The 24467-nt window shown below is 30.8% G+C and overlaps 2 protein-coding genes across 5 annotated transcripts; both read right to left on the bottom strand.

Moving 5' to 3' along the window:
* Nucleotides 1–4654: 4654 nt before the first annotated feature.
* LOC105111682 (amino acid permease 8-like) lies at nucleotides 4655–11460 on the bottom strand. Of its 3 annotated transcripts, none has more exons than XM_011007123.1 (6): nucleotides 11280–11460; nucleotides 7704–7937; nucleotides 7320–7413; nucleotides 6686–7043; nucleotides 6375–6596; nucleotides 4655–5203 (listed from the first exon to the last, which is right to left on the bottom strand). In XM_011007123.1, exons 1-6 carry the CDS (start codon nucleotides 11323–11325, stop codon nucleotides 4775–4777), a joined length of 1383 nt encoding a protein of 460 aa, XP_011005425.1. In that variant the 5' UTR covers nucleotides 11326–11460; the 3' UTR covers nucleotides 4655–4774. The 3 variants fall into 3 exon arrangements, 2 of the variants coding, with proteins under 2 accessions (XP_011005425.1, XP_011005424.1); XM_011007122.1 differs by lacking the exon at nucleotides 11280–11460 and adding an exon at nucleotides 9987–10526; XR_839643.1 differs by lacking the exons at nucleotides 4655–5203; nucleotides 6375–6596; nucleotides 6686–7043; nucleotides 7320–7413; nucleotides 11280–11460 and adding an exon at nucleotides 8501–10526 and having other exon boundaries at nucleotides 7788–7937.
* A 5930-nt stretch (nucleotides 11461–17390) lies between these two features.
* On the bottom strand, nucleotides 17391–23339 carry LOC105111683 (amino acid permease 4-like). Of its 2 annotated transcripts, none has more exons than XM_011007124.1 (6): nucleotides 23127–23339; nucleotides 19008–19241; nucleotides 18797–18890; nucleotides 18323–18680; nucleotides 18008–18229; nucleotides 17391–17932 (listed from the first exon to the last, which is right to left on the bottom strand). In XM_011007124.1, the coding sequence occupies exons 1-6, from the start codon at nucleotides 23287–23289 to the stop codon at nucleotides 17483–17485; spliced, it is 1521 nt and encodes a 506-aa protein (XP_011005426.1). In that variant the 5' UTR covers nucleotides 23290–23339; the 3' UTR covers nucleotides 17391–17482. The 2 variants fall into 2 exon arrangements, with proteins under 2 accessions (XP_011005426.1, XP_011005427.1); XM_011007125.1 differs by having other exon boundaries at nucleotides 17391–17920; nucleotides 23127–23338.
* Between the last annotated feature and the right edge of the window lie 1128 nt (nucleotides 23340–24467).

Raw genomic sequence — 24467 nt, forward strand, 5'->3', positions numbered from 1 at the left:
TCTGCCCAGCCCAAAATGAGTGGGCCGGGTCCTGCCTAGTCCAAAAAAATTAATTTTTTTTAATAAATTTGTGATTCTTCCACGTATTTTTCTACTAACTTTTGCTTAATATTGGTTTATATTTTTACATCGTAAAAATACAAATTTGATATTAAAATATCTGGTTTTCGTCAAAACTAATTTTTTTTTTGTTTTCATGCATATGGCCAAGTCTTTCAAAGAAAAAAATTACATCGTATTTTCATACAACAAAGAAAAATAAAAATAAAAACACGTTTTAGCATGCATTTTAGCTTTAATAACCAGTTTATTAAAGTCATAAGAACTTGGCTAATATTTCAAAAATATCAAAAAATTTATTTTGTTTTCTTAATATCAGGGATTATGAATTTATACGTATAACGTACTCTCGATATTAAAAAAGATAGTTTTCTTTTATAGACATTAGAACGGTTAGACTTTGCCCTATTAAGATGAGAACCTCCTTATTGAGGAGGGTTTTTCTTGAATCTTAGATAGACAAGACCAACAATTAGAAAACACAACCAAACCTTAGATTTTGATCAGACAAATAAAACAATGCAGCTTACCTTAGGTAAAACGTATTTGGGGTGCTAATACCTTCCCTTTATGCAACCAGTCTCCATACCTGATCTCTTAGACCAGTTAGGGTTCCTAGTGACCAGAATATTAGGTGGCTGATTAGTACTTAAAAGTGCATTTTTATCATGGTTTTATATCATCATTTTGCACTTGAAATATTAATAACTCCTTAACTAAAATATGTTTTATAATAATGTATCTAATAATATAAGATACCTATAATTTGTGGTAAATATCTATTTTTAATGCAGGCCTATCACATAAATGAAAGGATTGATTGATGACTTGAAGAACTTAAATTGCAAGGATAAAGAGATGCCAAACTTAGAAAAGAGATGTCGGTGCAATCCAAACCGGAACACTGTTCGGTAATTGGGTCATATCTGGAGCTATATATCTCAGATTTAGTTCCCATTTATATGGATGGAAAGGTAAGACATAGGCCTACAACTTTAATATGGAGCCCAAGATCTAAAAAGTCCATTATCAAGTCCAAATTGTAGCAACAACAAAGAAGCCCGAATCTGTCTTCCAGCCCGAGCACTGTTCGGTATTTTGGCCATATCTGGAGTTCTAGAAGTCCAAATGAGCAGAGTTCTAGAAGTCCAAATGAGTTGAAGTTTTTACACAAGAAAGCTGAGACAATTGCCTACAACTTTCATGTTTGCAACTGGCTTCAATTGTGACGTTATCAATGACGTTTTGGGCAGAAAAGAGAAGATAAGGATTGTCACCAAGTCAAAAGTTGGCCACCCACTTATCAATTAGTCATCAAATCAATAGTTCCCAATTTTGGCCTATACAAGGAGGCATTTGCCATGCATTTAGGCATCTTGGTTTCCAGATCAAGCTCATGCTCTTCCTTTCTCTCTTTGTATTTTTTGTAATGTTTATGCTTTACTTTCATTAATATCAAGTTTATGCCTTTCATTTCCTTACCTTTACTTAGTTAACTTTTATGTTCTTATTTTGTTTATCTATTTTGCTTTCTTTCATTATGTCTAGCTAAGTTAGTTATGTCAAGGTGAAAAGGTTACACTAATGGTGTAAGAATAAGTATAATGTAAACTTAATGTGAACTTTAATTTTTGATACTAACATGTTTTATATTTGTTATCTTGTTCACTCTTTAATACTTTGCTTGTTAAATGACTAATCTTGATTTATGTTGTATAACACTTGGTACAACAAATGCTTGGCACTCTCATAGCCCATAATGTATGGTATAACCGACACCTGAGCTATGAAAGGAACTTGATTTGTTGTTAACATAAGTTATAATCATGAATGCTTGACGAGATTTACAAGTATTAGCATTAATTGAATAAGATGACTAATGTAATCATGTTAACAATATATAATCTGATTGGAACCTCCTTTGTGTGTGGTTTCCAATTCAATAATAAGAGTTTATACTATACTTGTTTGATATACCATTAGTGGAACCTCTAACCTTGACATTTGTTGTTATTATTATTTAATCCTTACATTAATATTTCATCTCTAGGTTCTCATCATCATCATCTTCTTCTTCTTCTCTTTCTTTATTATTATTATTATTATTATTATTATTATTATTATTATTAGTACTACTATTATTATTACTACTACTACTACTACTACTACTACTACTACTACTACTAATATTATTATTATTACTATTACTATTGTTGTTGTAATTATTGTTGTTGTTATTATTGCTATTATTGTTGCTTATAATTGTTGTCTATAATTTGTACAATTAACCTCCCTGTGGTTCGACCCCGGTCTCGCCGGATTATTTATTACTTCGACACTCCTGCACTTGGGAGAAGACATCAATCTTTTAGTCGTGTCATGATCATGCTGTGGAACAGGAATTTCTAACATCTTCTGCACGACAAATCATAATCTCTGCTACTACTACTGAACAATTGATTGACCAACTACAATCTTTCATTCCTATGATTGATCCTTCCATGAGTCGCATAAATTGGTCATCTACGGGAAGCCGTAAAAAGCTTAGATTGGATTTGAGCCTTCATTTGTGAATTTTTGTGTATTTTGGTTTTATTATTGTGTTTTGTTATTTCTTATTTTTGTTTCAGTGTGTTTCAGGTTTTGTCAGTGTTTGTTATTTCAGGTGATATTTTCTATACTCTATCTTTCTACCTTAGAACATTGAGGACAATGTCTCGTTTTGGTTGGGGGGAGAGGGTAGTAGTTGATAAAAAAAAATTGTTTTTCATTTCATAAAGCATGTGCATAATTGTTGTTACTAGGAGGGCAGAGTAAACGAGTTCTTTTGTTAAAGTGCCTCTTGAGACGCATCTTAGTAACCATTCTTAACAAGGTCTATTATAATACTTCCTGAAATATTCAGGTTTACAAACTCTCGTATTGTTATCGCTTAATTCTGCTCATATACTTATTTAACATGTATTCTTAAACCTTAATTTACACACACACTTTAACATATGATTGTGGGTTGCATATTGGATTATTACCTTATTTATGTTCTTTTGTTAAAGGTAACAACTAAGGGAAAGGGATTGTATATAATTAAAAAAAAATGATGATAATAAAAATGTAGATAAGTTTGGTTTTGTAGCCTCCCTAACCTAAGCAATTAAGCCCGAATGGGTGTTTTAACACCTAATACCCTAAAGTCAACTGACTTGGGAGCTATTGGCCCAACGCTTGTTACATGGGGTGAGGAGAAAAGCTTAAGGGAATCAAACATTGCACTATCTACATATCAGTATCGGCGACCCGAGTTACTAAGCTCGTAGGGGTGTCTTAACACCTAATGCCCTAAGACCAACTGGTCTGGGAGTCATTAGCTGAAAGCTCGTTACATGAGTTAAAGATGCATGATGTTTTTAAATTATATGTATATAGATTTAAAAGAAAAAAAAGAAAAAAAAAAGAAAAATAATAATCCCAACCCAAGGAAGTTAACCTTAAACATTAGAACAAAAATTTTGTTTTCTTTCAAGAAAAGCCCCATAATTATGTGTTGATACATTGAGCACAAAAGAAAGGTTTATTAATATCTTGTTAAGAGGCATTGAGCAGATATATAAATTTAATGAGAGTTTGTTTATCTGGATAGATTAATGGAAGTTAAATGATGAATACCTTGCTTTGTGAAATTTGCAAATTGTTTTAACGCTTTCATTACTAGGGACTAGTAATAAGCTGGTTGAGAGGTGTGATTAGTACTTAAAAGTGCATTTTTATCATGGTTTTATATCATCATTTTGCACTTGAAGTATCAATAACTCCTTAACTAAAGCATGTTTTATAATAATATATCTAATAATATAAGATACCTTTAATTTATGGTAAATGTTCATTTTAAATGCAGACCTATCACATAAATGAAAATATTGATTGATGACTTTAATAACTTAAATTGCAAAGGCAAAGAGATGGTCGAACTTAGAAAAGAGATGTCGGTGCAATCCAAACCAGAACACTGTTCGGTAATTGGGTCATATCTGGAGTTACAGATCTCAGATTTAGGTCCAATTTATATGGATGGAAAGGTAAGACATAGGCCTAAAACTTTCATATGGAGCCCAAGATCTAAAAAGGCCATTTGCAAGTCCAAATTGTAGCAACAACAAAGAAGCCCGAATCTGTCTTCCAGCCCGAGCACTGTTCGGTATTTTGGCCATATCTGGAGTTCTAGAAGTCCAAATGAGCTGAATGTTTTACACAAGAAAGCTGAGACAATTGCCTACAACTTTTATGTTTTCACCTGACTCCAGTTTTGACGTTATCAATGACGTTTTGGACAGACAAGAGAAGATAAGGATTGTCACCAGTTTTTGTCTGGTATATTTTGTAATATTCAAGATCGGGATCAACCACAGGAATTTCAATTCTAGACCACAAAAAAGCTTGGCATGCTATATTCAGGTCAAGCATCTTCAAGGCTAAATTGTTAACAGCTTGCTAGCCTTTTCAGCGATATATATATATAGAAATAGCTTTTACGGGAGAGGAGGTATTTTGGCTATCCTTTTACCTCCTGAGTTGGAGATGTCCTAACATATCAGTCACGAGATCAAAAGATAACATCTTATCGTCAAACATTTATGATAACTGTCTCAAATTTTGATTAGAAAACATTGGCAAAAACAAATGTCAAACAAGTGCCAGCACCAACAAAGGGATTGCTGCCTTACATCTCAATATGGAACAGTCTTGCCTTCTTAAGAAACTCTACCATACCTGCAACTGAACCAATTCCAGAAACGAGAGTTACAATCAAGCACACGAACCCTAAGGCTTGGAGACCAAACCAGTGGCAGCTTCCTCTCTTGATCTTGGCCTGCACTATGTACATGCTTATTGGAAAGTAGACTGTTAATGGCCAGAAGGAAACTGAGCCGAGAAGACCAAGAATCGCATTGAAAAATGGAAACATCATTGCAACTGCAGTTGTGATAACAACGAAGATTGTGCGTAGAAACAACCTGTTTATAGTCAAGTGAAGGGAACCTTTTCTCGAGCATGGGAATCTGATGGTGTAGATTTTGTTGAACGATGATGTTGGCCATCTTGACCCAATCCATTTTTCATTGATAGCAAAAATTGGTTGAGCATACACCTGAGAAGAGCAATGACAACAAAATTTGGACTGAAATCAAACATCATGCGAGGTGGTAAGTTTAATAAGCCATTCAAAGAAATGAAAGAAACCGAAGTACTTGAATATTCAGGATGACTGGCGTACATAAATTTCTCAATCATTTTCATGAAAATGGATCTTTCTACAATTGTCAGAATGGACAGAGAGCATGTACCGAATATCCAAATATAAAAACCTTATGGTGTCATTTCATGAAATTATTGATTTCAAGTAAATCCCTGTTAAATAAGTTTTCAAGAATCTGTTCAGAAATGATTAACTGCGATCAAAATTTACCAACTTTAAGGTTTCAGCTGATATTGAAAACACATGCACCCAGAAAGGAAATTTTCAATCCATTATCAAGAAGATACAAAGTATAGTCAAGTATCCTTCATACCATGTATATAAAAGTGCTACTTTCAGGACAGAACGGATCCAGTTCAGACATGAAATTCAGCTAAGAGAAGAAATATGTAGCCAATAATTAGATGGTGGAAATCCAGTGACTTTAAGCAATTTGCTTCCTTGTAATTTTCAAAAAAATCTCAAAGTTGTTCACTATACCCACAAGTGCATTGGACAAAAACTAATATTAAGAAAGGCCAGCACAGACTTTAACAGGCTTAAGGCTTAAGGCTTAAGGCTACCTTAGTTAGCTGCAAAGCTTCAAATCAATAACAGAGATAAATTTGTTGCATCAAGCATGGGATATTTTGTGCATTACAACATAATATTAGCCACTTGGATCCTACAAATTATAGCAGGATAATTGTAAAGAAAATAGTCTGCCTCTATATACAAAAAATAGATCATTGATGCAAGAAAATAACTAAAATCCTAATTTTTATTTATAAATAATTCTGTTGGGTGCATTAGTTGAACTTAAAATCAATAACCAAATTATGTAACTACATGTCACTGCATAGAATGTGATAGCATCAGCTTTACATTCAATCAACCTAGATGCAAATGAAGTCCTGACACTTGAATGGGAATAGCCTCCACCAGTAACTTGCATAATAATGAGGGAAAGAACTATTGAATTTCAATGAAATGAGACATCATAACTGCAAAGGCCAATTTGTGTTGTTTTGCAAACAAGTGTGAGCATTTATACATGACAAGGAGGGATTGAGCACGGATATACCTGATAGGCCCCAATTAAATGTATAATTACAGCAACGTTGGCCATGTCAACAAGCCAAAATGGTTCATAAAATCTGGAGAGAACATTTCCAGGAACATCATTTCCAAATGCAGCATAACCAATGCATCCCAGAGAAATGTAAAAGAATGCTGTCCCAACAACAACATACAATGATACTCTCTTCATCACTTTATTTTCTGGTGGAACTGACTTCAGGGTATCCTTTAGGAAATGCTTTACATAATCAGGATGGGTAATTGTTGAAAATGACAGTAAGAAATGAAAAACAATTTTAGGTTAAAGTGCAAAACCTGAATTTCTAGGAGTAGCATGCAGTAAGTATAGGCCAAAGCAATGTTTCCAAGAGCTTGAAAAGCTTGCCAAAATCTTTCTGACGTAGCTTCAGTATTTACCACCATCGCTACCATGAGACTTCCTTTAAACTCATGGTTTGAGGACAGTTTAGCAGTAGATAGATATAATGCTATGAGCGCATATGCAAATGATGTCACTGATGCAATTACTGAAAGGATTGCCACTTTTTCCAAGTTTGGGCATTGAGATAAAAATATTTCTATTGCTCCGTATATAAGCATATAGAGATTTCCTGACACTCCACATTTTGCATTATGTCCCTTGTCATGAAAACAGGTTGACCTCTTTACAGACCTATTCAGAAGATGAAACAGAAGCATTAGCTACAACATCTTAAGCACTTGCACACAGTTGAATAAGAAGGAATGTCTTATGCTCAATTCATGGGTATCACATACTCGTGAAACTTTTAAGATTGTGATGTTCAGAAATAAATTGTTTAGGCTTATGCAGCAAAGCTGTAGATGCACTAGAAGAGAGTTAAAGAACTACAATATACCAACACACAATCAAGAATAAATTGCAACAGATCAATGTATTTTATCAAAAAAGATTTTTGAAGCAACTCACGCGATGCTAATGGCAGTTGTAACTGTGTAGCCAATCATTGTTCCCCATAATATTGAATACTGCAATATTCCACAAATAAGTTCACTCTTAGGACCTGCACAAACCAAAAGTAATTACTGTTTGACATATAATACATGATAAGCCATGATTTCAGGTGGAAAGTATAGAACCCTGATATTTTGTGAAACTTTTACTTTGTGCCTTATATTACTGTGGTTATGGTCCACTCAAGTCTTCTACAGGTTATGGACATTAAGAATGGAAATAAACAGTTAATCAAAATGATTTATATTAATTACATTTTATAAAAAGGAATATATGCATATAAAACAATTTATTTTGGTAATCATTATAACAATGCATATTAAAAGGATAGATACACACCTAAAAGTTCTCTCACGGCATGAATGTAGGTATGGTTTCTTTTTCCAGTTACTGGATCTGGTGTTCTATAGCAATCACATAGAAGAGACGCAATATAGTATGTAACAATGGCAAAGAAGACGAGGATGAAGGGGCCAAGGATCCAACCCAATTGAGCAACACTCCAAGGCAATGCTAATATGCCAGCACCAACAACAGCTGTAAAAGCATGGGCTGTAGCAGTCCACAAGGTACCTAAATCACAATGAAAAACAGTAAGTGATTGTCATAACCTGAACATTATACAAGAAATAGAGAATGTGAAAAGGTAAAAGTATATGCAATTTCTTGTTAGCAGCAATGTGATGGTGTGATATAAATGAGCATATTTCTAGATCAGCCCTCATTGAAGTATCATCTCATTTATCTCAAGTGTCTGAAGGTTCTCTTAATTTGGGTCAGCCTATTATTTTGTGAGAATATTCATCAAATGAAGCCACCAGTACGTGCTCTTACTAGTTGCAGGTTAATCCTGATTATACTGTATTCTATGACATGTTACCTGATTACACTAGCCAAAACAAGTGGGCATCATTTGCAGAAATTAACATGTTATTACAGCAGAAGTTGTCATTGATCCCAGATGACGTTTCTAACATGGAACATAAGTAAAATTACAAGATAAATCATGAAGTGGAGATGATGTTCGACTGATACGGGATGCTTATTTTTTATGTTCACATTGATATGATGTTCAATTAATATACGATCCTCAAAATTTGAGAAGCGAATAGGTGGAGCAAATATCAAATTCTCACTCCATATGGACTATATCTTGATCTACCAAGACAAATGGTGCTTGTATCCTGTAGTTGGATCAACAAAATCCATTGCTGTGGACCAAATTCCCATAGTTTCTCAAGTGACCATTCATTGCTTCCAGCAACTTGTATAGCTCTTTAACTTTTGGATGTGCTTTTTCACCCTTGCGGAATTCATGAACCAGACCATCAACTTCAATTGAACTACACCCTGGAGTCTTTTTTATGTTTCTTTCTTTCATGGCCTTTCTCCATTTCAAAGCATCTCTCCATCTATTTGCAGAGGAATACATGTTCGACATGAGTGTATATGCACCATCTTTCCGGGGCTCCACCTCTAGGAGTTTTTCCATTACACTTTCCCCAAGCTCAACCTTCGCATGCATCTTGCAAGCTCCTAGTAGTGCCCCCCAAACAAAAGCATCAGGAGCAATTGGCATATTCTGTATGAACTCTTGTGCCTCACTTATTAGCCCAGCACGACCCAAAAGGTCAACCATACAACCATAGTGCTCTGCTTGAGGTTCTAGGTTGTAGACCTTGGACATGTCCTCAAAATATCTCCGTCCTTCTTTCACCAATCCTGCATGACTACAAGCGGAAAGAACACCCACGAATGTTACTTCATCAGGCTTGATGCCTGTTCTGGGCATTTCAGAGAAGATAGATAGCGCACTCTCTACTTCCCCGTGCATTGCCAAGCCTACAATCATTGCAGTATACGAATAAACATCTCTTAATTTCATGGCTTGGAACACTCGGAAGGCTTGATCGATGCTTCCACTCTTTGCATACATATCCACAAGAGCATTCCCAATAAACCCATCTGCCCTTAGGTGACTTTTATCTATATAAGCATGAACCCACTTTCCAAGTTCAAGCATTCCAAGATTTGCACAAGAATTCAACACAGCAACCAAAGTGACATCATCTGGTTTCAATCTCACCTTTTGCATCCGCCTAAATACATCCAATGCCTCTTTAAATTGTCCTTGCTGAGCTAGACCAGATATCATTGAATTCCAAGAAACTACATTTTTAACAGGCATCTTATCAAACATGTGCCTAGCAAAACCAGCTTCCCCACATTTTAAGTACATGTCCACCAATGCATTACCAAGGAAAACATCCGAATCAACATTCACCTTAAGGTGAACCATATATTCATGGATTTTCCTACCCAAACTCAAGTCTCCCAGCTTGGAGCACGCGGAAAGCACAACAACTAAAATCATATTGTCCGGTCTTAAATTTGCTTGGCACATCCGAAAGAAAGCCGAAACGGCATCTATTGGAAATCCCATCTTGAGATATGCTTGAATGAGCGTGGTCCACGAGACTAGGTCCCTAACAGGACCTTGCTCAAACAGCTTCTCGACAACGTCGAGCATTCCGCAGACAGCATAAAGCCTCATAAGAGTGTTATTAACATACACATTTTCCATGAAAAACATTTTAATACAATGAGCATGAATCTGCTGACCTTCCCAAAGAGCCAAAGAATGGGAGCATGCCTTAAGAACAAAGGGGATAGTGTACGTATCAGGAATAATGCCCTTTATCAGCATTTCCTGATACAAGTGAAAAGATTGCATAGAAGTTGATGACATGCGTTGGATTAAGGCATTGTAAGCATAGACATCAGGTTTATCCCATTGCTTAACAAGAGAGTGAGCATAGTTAAGGTCTTTGTCATTTGGGGGGCTAAAGAAATGGTTTAGTTGTAAGAGGGAGTAGATGAGTTTTTTAGCATAAACGTGGTGAGTTTGAGACCTTGGTGTTTTGATGATGAAGGCATGGATTTGTTTGAGCTGTGATACAGATTTACAATAATGGAGTTTAGAAAGAAGAGATAATTCTTGTTGGGAAGAAATAGAATTAGGGTTGTTCTGGGGTTGTGGCGTTTTCGAAGCTGAGTAAATAGTGGTGGTGGTGGGGGGTTGTGACAGTGTCGTTGCCATTCTCATTTTTCACGGAGCAATCAAGGAGGCTGTGGCTGCACTTCTCCTTGATAAGATGATATAATGCGATTGCGACCAAGTTTTAATTTTTTTATTTATTTTTTAAATTTTAAATTAATTTTATTTTAAATTAATTTTTTTAATAATTTTATATTATTATATATTAAAAATTAAATTAAAAAAATATATTTTTAATACTTTTTTAAATAAAAAGATCTTAAAAAACAATTCCTAAATTTTAAACTTGGCCTCGGATTCGGGGTTGTGACCGGTCACCGGTGAAACACTATTTAAAGTCAACTAATTTAGCTGCGGGCCACAAGGCCTGTACTCACTCGGTCCAGGCCTATATCTTGTAAGGGGCCTTAAGCTCAGTATGGTGGACTAGTTGAGCCTCGCCTAAGGAATTAGATCTGAAATCAAAATATACACCAGCCCAATAAGGCAATGATAAATTCATGAGTTAGCACCCGCTCTGAATTTTGTTTATGAAAAAGGAATGATAAAAAAAAAATCCAATTTTAAATTTTCGAGTGAGAAAAGCGTAACAACTCTGTAACAGAAATAAAAAGGCAGGGCGAAAAGGGGGAAACAGAGAATCTTCCGCTAGGGTTTGTGATGCTATTTTTCAGAAAGGGAAAACAGTCGGTCACCAATTTGTCGACATGAAACTGATCTCCTCGGAAAGAAGAGAAGAAAAAGGCAAGCACACATGGAAATATCAACCTCTATCCATGCAAATGACTGAAAAGAAAAACCACAGGGACATGCAGAGACTACTTGATGAAAATGGTGATGAAGATGGTGCATGGTACCTGTTCTAACGCGCCCATCATCCCCTGCATCCATCGTCATTTCCATTGAACCAATCCAGCCACGAACAAGCGAAAGACGAACTGAAAGAAGGAAGTGAGAGAGATGGGCAGAGTAGAGTGCGTGCAGAAGGGTGCAGGCTTGTTGATGAAATGGCACAGGGAGGAAGAGACTGCGCTGTGGCCTGTGCCTCGTGGCTTGTGGAGGAGGTATTTTAGAAGTGAATATTATTTATACATGGAGCCCACGGAAAGAGAGTCACCCATTTGTAACTGTTATTTTTCTTTTTTAGAAATATATAAAAATAATTTTTTATTTTTAAAAAATAATTTTTGATATTAATATATTAAAATAATGAAAAAATCAAGAAAGATATTAATTTAAAATAAATAAAAAACAAAAATAGTTGCGCTTAATTAGTAAGATACTGTATTTGGTATCTCTCCAATTTATTACACTTTGCATAGAAACAACATGCATGCATGGTGATGCCAGGTGGTCGCTGCTGGTTCTTTTTTCACTTAGTTTATATGTATTTATGTATTTTAAAAGTATTTTTAAAAAAAATTAAAACTTTTTTATTTTTTTATTAATATTAAATTAATATGTTTTTAGTATTTTTAAATTATTTTGATATTTTAATATTAAAAATAATTTTTAAAAAATAAAAAATATTATTAACATAATATATTTTAAAACAAAAAATTAAAAACAATTACAATTACACTTCCAAACAAACCATTAATTATAATAGCACAGAATTCGAGAGTGTGTTTTAGTCAGCCGGTGTCACTGTAGCCCCAGCCAAACAAGACTATCAGGGACATTTGATATTGAGTTATAAACTAAAAATTTGAGTTTTGTTTTGTTTTTTTTATTAATTTTTTTATCCAGTGATATTAATAATAAATTTTAAAAAAATAAAATAAATATTATTTTAATATTTTTTAAAATAAAATATAAGCAAATAGACAAGTAAGAAAATGACCATGTTCAATGAACCTAAATTGCTCTGCTCTCTCCCTCTTTTGCTTCCCAATAAAATGCGGTCTCTTTTTCCCATTATCTCCATGCATACGTTACACACATCTCGAGTGCCATTTCTCCTTTTGGAGGTAAGTTTTTCGTGCCAGGTTTTTCCCATTAATCCGTTCGGCTCTGTGCTAGATGTGCCTCATTCTCAAAATAAATAAATAAATAAATAAATAGTAATAATAGTAATACTTTTGAAATTTCCTGATAGAGTTTTATTTTTAAGAATTCCTTGCAGATCCAATGTACTTCAAAATATATCTTGAGTGGATGGGTCTTACTCAATTATCATTTCTTCTTAATTAATGCTTGTAAATTTTGAATTCAAAAAATGAGGAAATCTTTTTTATAGCTAACTCTATCTCTATCTATTAGGGATAAAGAGAAAATGATAATTTCTTTCCTGGGATTCTAGAGTAGCGATTGCAACAGCTTTTATGTTTAATGATAGTGTTACGCGGTGTTATGTAATTAAATTATATATTAAAATTTTATTTAATAATTTAAATTTTTTTATTGATAAGTTTTTTTAATATGATATAAGTAAATAAGCAATCATGAATTTAAATTTTATCATTTTTATTTTATTTAATAAAAAAATAAGTATAATATAATACGTGTTTGTCCAAGTTTCAGGTTTAAAGAACTTTTTTCTTGAAAAAGTGTTGAAGAATTATATAAATCATATCTTGAAACTTTGTATAACAGCTTAAGTTATTATGTTAAATTAGTTTTTTGACATGATATTAAAGGATTGTTGAAATTTCAAACCTAAAAAATTTTCATTTCAAGTGGTGTGTTAAAAAATTAAATCATATTTAAGGTATCATTTAACAACTTAAATTTTTAGGTTGAAATGATTCTTTAATAATATAAAAAACATCTTGTGTGGGTGTTTATTTTGAATTATTATGCTTCTTGAAAAAAAGACACATAATATTTTAAATTATTATGTTAAATTAATTTTTTAACATGGTATTAAAGCATTATTGAAGTTTCAAATTCAAAAAACTTTCATTTCAAGTGATGTATTAAAAAATTAAATAATATATTAAGATGTCGCCTAACAGCTTAAAATTTTAGATTAAAATGATTCTTATATAACATAAAAGATATCTTATGTGAGTGTTTATTTTGAATTATCATGTTTCTTGAAAAAAAAGTTTCTTTGTTTTATATTAATAATGTTGTTTTACAAAATTTAAAATTATGTTTAATTAAAATATTATCAAATTATTTTTATAGTTTATTTAGTAGTTATGAATGATTATGCTTCCAAAAAATTATTATTTTATTTTAATCAATGTATTATTTAACACAGTAATCAATTAAACATGATTGTGAAAGAAAAAAAATCATTGTGTTTCATTTATTGGTCCCGTGTAATATCCAAGGAGTGAAATAAAATCCATCACAAAATCAAATCATCTGTTGAAGAAATATTATCATTAGAAAACAAATTATTAAATAATTAGTTAGTGTTGAAATCTCCAAACTAAATACCCAAGAAACAGTTATTTTAATAATTAAAATAATTGAATATTCAAAGTTCAAAGAGGGGTTATTTCGTTCCTTTTGTTACCAATTGTAAAGCTACAGGTAGATATAAAAAAGAAATGTACCATTATAATTATATTATTATAATGAAATAAAATACTAAATGCATGGGTTTTTTTATTGTATCACGTCCACACTGAAATGTTTATATATCTATAGTGAAATTATTCTTTTACACTTTATTTTTTAATTTTTAAAATTTTACTTGAAAGGTAAGATGATCTTTATAAATGATTAATTTGTCACTATCTTTTTATTTTATTTAATAATAATAAAATTATCATATTGCTCTTAGAAAATAAACAATTCGAAGATTTGATTCAGAAGCCATATGGTAATTTCAATTTTGTTACGAGGAGCATTGAATTGCACAGATATCTTTACTATGCAAATTTATTGGCTTTGATTTTAAGGGCTTGATTGTTATTTCATAATGGCTTTTGTTGTTATTATTTTTTAGTCCTAAGAGTATTTATGTTTTTTTATTATTATTTTATGAATAATTAAATTACTTCATTACCCTTACCATTTAATTTTTTTTATCTTGACTTTAAGGGTTTGGTTGTAATTTCATAAGGGTTTTTTTTTTTATTATTTAGTCATAAGAGCATTTTTGATATTGTGCACATAAAAAGGGTTGTTGATACATGTCTAGCATGTGTCCGCAACTCCGCCACCTTCAAGCAGTCTATGCTATTGACTATAATAGTTGAAATTAAGCTTTTATCATTTTATTTGATGCATATCAATATCCTTTTTCTCTCTTTGTGGTGTATATATAGCAGTGAAGTCTGGTTTGGGTTCGATTGGCTTTTCTTTCTTTTTTTTCCTTTTCTTTTCCTTTTCTTTCTTCCTTCAATTACATGTTGGCCATGCAAAAAATTATATCAACCCTCAATTTATTTTTTTCTTTTGATTTAGTCATTTTTCTTCTAATTGCAATTGTTTTATTTACATTGATTGTTTCTAATTGGATTTTATTTCGGTCTTGTCCTTAACTGTTTGATCTTTTTAGATTTTTTTTATCAAATTTAATTTTTATTTTTTAATTATTCTTTTTTTGTTTTCAATCATTATCTTGATTTATTTGTTTTTCTTCAATTCCATCCTTAGCATTTCTTTTCATTGAATCTTTATGTCAAGTTTGGTTTCAATTCTTTTAAATGTTATTTTTTAATCATTTTCTTAATTGATTTGTGTTTTTTAATTCCTACCCTAAACATTTAATTTTATTTAATCTTATCCTTAACATTTAATTTTAGTTGATCTTTTAATTACTATTTGTTTTGTAATCCTTAACATTTAATTTTAGTTGATCTTTTAATTACTATTTGTTTTGTTATGCATTTTTTTATTGATTTTTTTTTCTCAATTTCATTTATTAATATGTTTTGGGTTAAGAATTTTATTTTTTCATGTTTGTCTTTAATAGAGTCACTGTAATCTCTTAACTCGAGTCATAAATCTGAAAGATTAGCCTAAGTTAACTTTGATCTTCTTTTTTTAAGAATTTTCTTCAAAAATATATTTCAATATTTTTTTCACTTTGCTATTTATAGGGTCATTATAATTTCATGTCCTAAGTCACGTGTTTGGTTTTTTTTCACCTGGGTTGACTATTAGGTTCACTTGAGGCTTTTGTTTTATTTTTTTATATGTTTCCAATATATTAGCAAGTGTTTATTCCTTATATTTTTCTAATATGGTCGACTTTTCATAATATTTTTTATGGTATAAGTTTATTTATTCATTTTTATTTATATTTATTGTTTAAATTATGAGTTTTTTAGATGAATTTTTCTTTTATTTATTTAAATAAAAAAATTTAGTAAACATAATCGAGTAAATATCTCATCTTTATAGTTTCTTTCTTGGTTATTGTTAATAATTTTTTTATTTATATAAATAATTATTAATTTATTTAGTTAGATAATTTTTTTTGTTCATGTAAAAAAACACATTTGACTGCCTACATACCTTGTATTTTGTTTTTTTTTTAAATTATAACTTGCATTCCAAATTCATGATTTTAATTTTTTTTTTAGATTTTCCCTTTTTTTCACTTGTTTTGGAAAAAAAATATTCTTTTTTTAATTCTTTACACTTGGCCTATTTATATCATTCTTTTTGTTCAATTTTTATTCTTTTGTAATTTTTTTACTTTTTTTTAAACTTTTTGTTTTTGGAAATTTATTCTACATTGATTAAGAAAATGGTATTTCATTGTAATAATTAAGTGATGACTTTGTGATTCACGATTATATTTTTTACTTGATGTAAAAAAACACATTAATAACATCAACATATTAATTCTTTTCATTGAAGAAAAAATTATTCGACTTGCAACTAGATGAATTGAATAAATATGTTAATATTTTATTTTTTGTATTTAATGACACAAATAGCTTTCATTAAATTAAAAAAATAAATTTGAAAAACTTGCATATTTATTTTTTGTTTTATGCAAACAAAAATTCTTAGTAATTCACCTAACTAGTAAAAAATACTAAAATGTATGGAAAAAACAATTGTAGACAATCCGGTGTTTTTTTCATTTTTTCCTTTCAAAACTAGCCAAACACTTTGGAGGTATTTTTGTCATTTCATAATAATTTATTTGTTATTTGTACATTAATGGGGGGTTTGTTTGTCTTTGTAGCTTTGTTGTACATAGTGAAATGATTTTATTATCATTTGAATCAAAAATTTTAAAGTTGGTATCAAAGGTTTTTTTTGTCTTTTTATTTTTTTATACAAAGTAAAATGATTAATTAATTACCCATAAAAAATAATTTTTATTCACTAATGGTTAAGGACATTTTAGTATTTTTATGATAGTTTTTTTTCAAATGATTTATTGGTGGATAGGGGCTTTATTGATATTTTAAATTTTAATATACAATAAAATTACTTGGATGCTCTGAGGATAAACATAAAATTGAAGCTTCGTTGTATCTTTTTTTAGTAAATATAAAATATTAACAAAAAAATTAATGAATAGGGACTTTATTGATATTTCAAATTTTAACGTAATAAATTGAATTGAATGTTCTCGGGATAAAACATAAATAATTAAAGCTTCCTTGCAGGGCTTTTTCATTTTTTTTTTGCTACTTGGCATCTACAATCTTGATGAACTGGAGCACCTCAGTTAGTTATCCCTAAGGATATCGATTTCAGCTTCCGTCTTACATGCTGCTTTTCTTTTTTTCATGGCAGTGTTGTCTTTTGCTCTTTGCCTTTGTGTTCTTGGTTGTTGACACCAACACAATCGATTCGTTGGAGGAACAATAGCTCCCCAAGGCAATTGCTTAATTTTTGAGCAAGGCTCTTTCGTGATTCTTCGAAGAAAAACAAAAGCTTGACAAGAAATTTTGCTCGTATAACTAAACTGATCCAACTGTTTTTTTGGGTTCGCTCCAGAATATAAGAAATCTGTGAAGTAGATCCGAACCTGCTGCATAGCTCGAGCAACGGCTCTATTGTTTTCTATAACAAAAAAAAAAAAAATAACCCTCATATTTATGATAAATATATGACAAGTTATTTTCAAGGATTAAAATTGCAATAATAACATCACCGCAAGTAATCTGAAAACGACAAGGATCTACACTATCTAAAGTTTAACATGAAATAGCTGGGCATGCTTAAGATGCTCTAGCATATCAGCCACAGAACCAATAGCAGAAACCAGTGAGACAACCAAGCACAATAAGCTCAGAACTTGAAACATCATCCATGTGGAATTTCCTCTCTTGATGTTTGCTTGAACCATGTACATCTTCAAGGGGAAGTAGACAGTTAATGGCCAGAAAGAAATGGCCCCCAGAAGACCCAAAATGGCATTGAAGAATGGGAACAGCATTGCTACCAAAGTTGTAAAAATAACAAAACCTGTCCTTAGAAGAAACCTGCTTGGTGTAAACTGAAATGAATAATCTTGTTTGCGATATTGGAACCTTGCGGTATAAATCTTATTGAAGAAAGAACCGTGAACTTGCCATCTTGTTGGAAGCGACTTCTCATTCTTAGCAAAAATTGTTTGGGCAAACACCTGATCGTAAAGCAAAAGTACATTATCAGAACATAGAAAATGAAGGAACATAAACTCCCATAAAATCAAGATTAGGGTACAGACTACCTGATATCCTACAATCAGATGTATGATCACAGCAAGATTTGTAATATCAGCAAGCCAAAGTGGTTTGTAAAACCCGGTGAGATAATTTCCCGGAACATCAGCTCCAAAGGCAACATACCCCATGCATCCCAGGGAAGTGTAGAACAGTGCAGTTCCACCAATGGCATATAATGTAACCCTCTTCATTGCCTTGTTTTCTGCCGGTGGTGACTTTAAGGTGTCCTTCACAGAGATTTATTTATTTTTTTAAAAAATAATGTCCATCAAAAAATTTGTTTCTCGATTGAAAGGGAATTTTAGGGGAGAAAGCAAAACCTGAATCTCGAGTAGCAGCATGGAATAGGTGTAGGAAAATGCAATATTACCAAGAGCTTGAAAGACCTGCCAGATCTTGGTGGATGTAGCCAAGCCCTCGCCGGCCATGGCAACCATTATAGTCCCTTTAGCCTCATTTTGGATGGAGAATTTTGCAATGGATAGACACAGAGCAATGAGTGCATATGCAAGTGAGGTCAGTGTTGCAATTACTGAGAGAAATGTTACTTTCTCCAAGTTTGGAAATTGAGACAGAAGAATTTCCAATGCCCCAAAAGCAATCATGTATGAATTTCCTGACACCTCACATTTTGCGTTAGCTTCTTTCTCATGGAAACAGGCTGACCTCTTCAATGTCCTAATAAATTCAAACCCAAAGGGTTAAAACAATAGGAAAAAAAGAAGCACTAATCAGCTCATCAAGTTTTGAAGCTGAAAATTGAAACAGCGAGAATTTTCGAGGAAGTGTCTCACGCTGTACTAATGGCAGCTGTTATTGTGAAGCCAATCATTATTCCCCATAGCACAGAATATTGCATTATACCACTGATCAGTACATGTTTTGGACCTGCACCAGTAAGCAAACTAGATCATCTAAAAACTTTAATCATACTGTTGCTTCCTTATCAAATACCAAAAAGGAGTGTAGAGAAAGCAAATTAAAAGAAGAAAGAAGAACAAGAACCTAGTAGTGCTCTGACTGCATCCATATACGTGTAGTTCCGCCTTCCTTTAACAGGGTCAGGAGTTCGATAGCAGTCACATAAAAGGATAGCTATATAATATGAAACAGCAGCAAAGAAAACCAGAAAAAATGGTCCGAGGATCCAACCCAGTTGAGCAACACTCCATGGCAATGCCAATATTCCAGAACCGACAGTAGATGTGAAGGCATGGGCAGTTGCAGTCCACACAGTCCCTGTACAAGCATGATAAATATTAGTCAGAGCATGTTATGGCTTGACGAGTCCAAAGAATCAACACGAAGATGGGTTTAAAATCTTTAACTTGGTCTCGTTGAAAAATCAAGGTTCTTCAAACCCAAACCCAACCCCCCCCTACTAGTCATATGATTTTTTTAATCCCTTTGCTTATTTTTTTTATTAAAATAATATTTTTTTATTTTTTAAAAAATAATTTTTAATATTAACACATGATGTTAAAATACAAAAAATAAACTTATCTATCTATAATTCTATATATTAATTCTCAAATATGCCTCCAACCTATTTTATTTATCAATTAGGTCTCCTATTCTAAATCCGGTAATGTTTTCCATTCAAGTACCTGCTTTATGCAATCAAACGACTTCGTTTTTCAAAAGATTTTTTTGGGGGTAAACACTCCAATGAATTTAGACGGATGACTCGATTGACGATTTTTGATATGGTGGGGATCCAATTGACAAAAAGTAGATTTAGACCTAATCCGAGGAATAAGTAATAAATTGGGAGTAATATGAGGTTACTCGCAGGTATGATTTTAAATATAAGAATGAAACAAATGCATTTTTATATATCATATTTTTAATTGAAAAATAAAAAGATATTGTTTATTATTTATAAAATAAATTAAAAATATATAAATTGATAATTAAAAAAATTATTAACACTAATTACAACAAAAAACTAAAGGGTATGAGAAAATTACTATTACTCTATACCTATAAACATTGTGGATTATAATAGTAATTTATTTTATTTTTTTATGTTTTGATTATTTTTTCTTTGGTTATTGATTTTTTTTATTAATTTAGTCCTAACATTATATGTTTATTGGGATTCAAATTGATGATTTATTTTTATTTTTATTTTATATAGTTATCATGGTATTGAAAAATATCCAAGCACCAGGTTGAAACTCAATTATACGAGATATTAAAACAAAAACTAAAAAATATGGGGAAATTATTGCCCCCTAACAACCATAAACATTGTGTACTGCAATGATAATCTAATGTGTGTTTTTTTTTTTTGGCATTTTGGTCATTTTTTTCTTTGGTTTTTGAATATTTTTTTTATCAATTAATTCTTATAGTATGTGTTTATTGAGATTTAAAATTATTGATTTATTTTAATTTTTTATTTTTTAATTGATTTCTTTTCTAATTTTGCCTTTTAATTTCATTATGAAGTTGATTGAAAATTAGACTTTATTTTTTTTTTGTTTCACTGTTCTATAGGGTTATTATTATGCTAAACAAATGTCCCAATATTGAATTGATGATCGATTTTATGATTGTCTATTTTTTTTAATATTTAGACTTTGTAGAGTCCATAATCTGATTTACAAGTTTACCGAGAAAATTTAGGTTGCCTTGGTTTAGGGACTGGCAGGGTACTCTTTTTTACTTGAACTAAAAAAAATATTTTTACAAAAAACAATGCTATTAACTTTATAAAATTCACAAACTTATTTGCAGATTTGACATATTAACTAGGTTCGCGGATTTAATAAGTATAATTTTGTTTTTTCATTATTCAATATTGGCTTTGATTCTGAATTGACTTTTATAATTTTTTTTGTTTATCTTTCTATGAGGTTATTGTGATCTAAAAACAAGTTTCAGTATTGTTGGTGCTTAATTTTACAATCTTTTATTTTTGTTATCATATAATTAAATAAAAATAAATTAAAAAACAAGCAATTAATCTCAGTAAAGTCCATGAACTCATTCACAGTTTGATATGTTGACCTAAGTTAATCGATTCACAGGTTTGGAGGGTTTACTCACCAAACCTTGTATGGTTTTTTTTTTGTTCTTTTAATTTTTATAATTGATTTTTTATTTCATCTTTAAATATTAGATTGGTTGGAAAATAGACTTTATAATTTATTTATTTTTTTATATATATAGTTATCATGATCTCAAATAAACATTTATTTTTGGGTTGATGGTCGATATCATGAACATCTATTTTTTTTTTTTATCATATAAGCAAGATAGTTTAAATAAAACAAAGTGTGATTCAAAACATCATTGTCATTATGTAGAATTCATAATTCACGTTGCAAGATGAACAATATCCATTCAATATGATATTGTCTCAATATTTAAAGTATATTTTAGTTTTTTTTTAAAAGGTAAGTCATTTATTTACTAGTTATTCGAGTTGCGTTTAAACTTATAAAATCGACTAATTCACATCAGGTCAACTCCAATTTAGTTTAATTAGAAACTCGAGTTAGACAAATAGTTGGGTCGACAAGTTTTAAAATTAACTTGTTTGCCCGAATTTAATGATATTTTCAAAGAATCCCCATAATCTTGATTTTTTTTTTATGATTTTTTTAAAAATTGATCCAACTCGTGGCGAAGCGTAAGCTAATAAACTAGTTAAATATTAAAACAATAAGTTAATCTTCATACTAAAGTGAGAAGTTAATATTTATAGTAAAATTCAAAAATAGGTGCACATGCAAATATTTTATATTGGTTTTCGTTTTTTATTTTATACATTTTTATTTATTTTATCTTGAAGGCTATTTATCATTGTTAATAACAAAGAATTTCTATTTTTATAAAAATAGAAAACAATTACAACTAATTTTAGATAAAATGTAAAAGGAAAAAATATTTAAATCAAATTAAACTAATCTCTTTGGAACATTATAAAATAAAAAATAAATAAAAAGGTCTATAACTAGTTAAAAAATAAATTTAAACCAAACAATTAAAAAGAAGAGAGAGAAGGTATCCATCATTATTTAAATAAAAAAATTAAATATAAAAAAAAAGAAGCATTAATAAAAAAAACAAAAAAAAAATTCAATATTGATAAACATAAAAGTTAGGTCTACACACTTAGTTTTTAATTAAAAAAAGCTTACGCACGTTGGTGGTAGAAGCACAAGTCCACGCCTAATATTTTTTAAACTTTTTTTAAATTGATGTCATTTTTTTCAAATTTTTTTTAAACAATGTGACAAGTTGCCTCTTTGATAGTTTTTTTTTTGTCATCTACATTGATAAGAAAAGAAAAAATTGAATCCAAAGTTTTGGACTTTTAAAACTTAATTTTTAGTGTATATTCATTTAAAAATATCTCATAAATATTGATAAACTAATTTTCAATCCTAAAATCTCTTCAAAAAAAATTTAAATTTATAAAAAATTAACTTAACTCTAATCTATTTTTTATAATATGGTTATAAAAAACACTATCTCCATTAAACTCTTCTTAAAAAGACAAAATCCATAGACATGAAGACCAATATTTTTTTATCACTGTAATGTTACTATCAAAGCATTTTCTCTCTCCTTAAAAATATAAAGGAAATAAAGTTTGATAAATAAATATGAATTTTCAAAACAGCAAGAAACAAAAGATCAAAAATCTAAAATTTAAGGGATCAAACTAAGATTCTTGTGTCAAAATCTACATGGGGCATTTTTTTTCATTTGTCACACGGATTTCTTGTTCTTTCAATTTTGATTTTCAATCCCACATAAATCTTAATTTTACAAAATCAAAGGTTAATTCGTCATTGAATAGTACCTCTAAAAACGCAGAACATGGTAGTAAAAATAAAAAATAAAAAATCAAAGGTTAATTCGTCATCGAACACCTCTTGAAACGCAGAACATGGTAGTAGAACAAAATAATATCATATGATGAATGCCTACAACAAACTAAACTGAAAGAAATAAAAGGAGAAGGTGAAAAGGAAACGAAGATGGTGAAAGATTTCTATCAATATTATAGCATATCAAGTTCACTAACTTCAAAATCACCAGATTTCGAGAGGAGAAAGAGCAATTTATACTAGCAGATTAAGATGATATCCTGGCACACTTGGTTACCTGTTCTGATGCGCCCATCATCAGCACTACTCGCATCCATCTCCATTGACTCGAGAGAGGCAGAAGGAAAAGCAGAAGTGAAAGAAATGAAAAGGGAGAGAGTTAGATATGTGGGTGTTATACAAAGATTGAAATCCCACCCTTGAGGTTGAAGCAGCTGCATGGCCGCCAGCTGGCCATTATTTGCAGATTCGTAAGAGCTCCTGTTCTTGGAAAATGGCAACGCTGTTACATATGCTTCTTTGCTTTTTGCTAACGTCGTTTATGTAGTCAGAGATTCCACTCATCATTCTAATTAATGTTCCGGATCTTCAACGGCCACACTTTTGTTTCTTAGTTGGAAGGAATATGCCCACCAGCAACTGTTTATTTTAATTCAAAATTTTATTTTATTTTATTTATTTTTCAGTGCCGTAACTTGAGAGCTTGAGAGAGAAGACCAAAGCTCACTGAAAAACTATGAATAAAAAGAAAGTTGTCAATTAATCTCACTGTGACAATAAAATAAAAAAACATGGTGTTAACCAGTTTTGTTTGACAAGAGTTCATTTAGATGTTTTTAATCTTAAACTTGCAAGAAAAAAAGGTTGTCGATTGGGATTGAGAAGGACTTGTTTTTTCAGATTTGATTTTTTGTTCTTGTCCATTTTAAGGTGTTTTGAGTTGATAAATTAGTTTATTAACACAAAAAAAAAATTATTAGGTATTGTTTATTGAAAATAAATTGAAAAATAAATGCATGTCTTAAAAAACCATTGCTTGATTGTCTAACCATCAATTCAATAATCAAAAACCTAGTTTGTAGAGAACAAGTCGTCTGCTTCTTCTTTTTCATCCACTCCTTGTAGCCAAATAAAAAAAATTAAATCAGCTCAAGCTCAAGCGCATTTAGGCTTTTAAAATGGTGAAACACGCAAGCTTGGATTGTTAGCACACCAATACCTAATATTTTTTTGTTTTGTTTTGATTTTTTAAAACTTTTATTTAACACCCTTCATCTTTTTATTTATGTTTTTTTGTTTTACTTTTCATAAGTTGTTTTATTTAAATTTTAATTCATACTCCTTCCTTTTTTATTATTTAATTCATCTTTTTTAAATATATTTTTATTTTTATTTGTTTTCCTTCGCATTAGATTTTTTAAAAATCTCATTAATACCCTTTCCCATATATTGTCTTTTTGAAATTTTTTAGTTCACATTTTTTCAATAGTAGTTAATTTTTGAGGGAAAATTAGCCCTGACATACTATAAAGGAGACTGAATTGAAATTGTTTATCAAATTTTTTAAAATTACACTTTTTAACCTTGGTCAACCTAAATTCTTAAAATTGATAAAAAA

The sequence above is a fragment of the Populus euphratica genome, unplaced genomic scaffold, assembly GCF_000495115.2.
Source record: "Populus euphratica unplaced genomic scaffold, PopEup_1.0 scaffold304.1, whole genome shotgun sequence".
Classification (NCBI taxonomy): Eukaryota; Viridiplantae; Streptophyta; class Magnoliopsida; order Malpighiales; family Salicaceae; genus Populus; species Populus euphratica.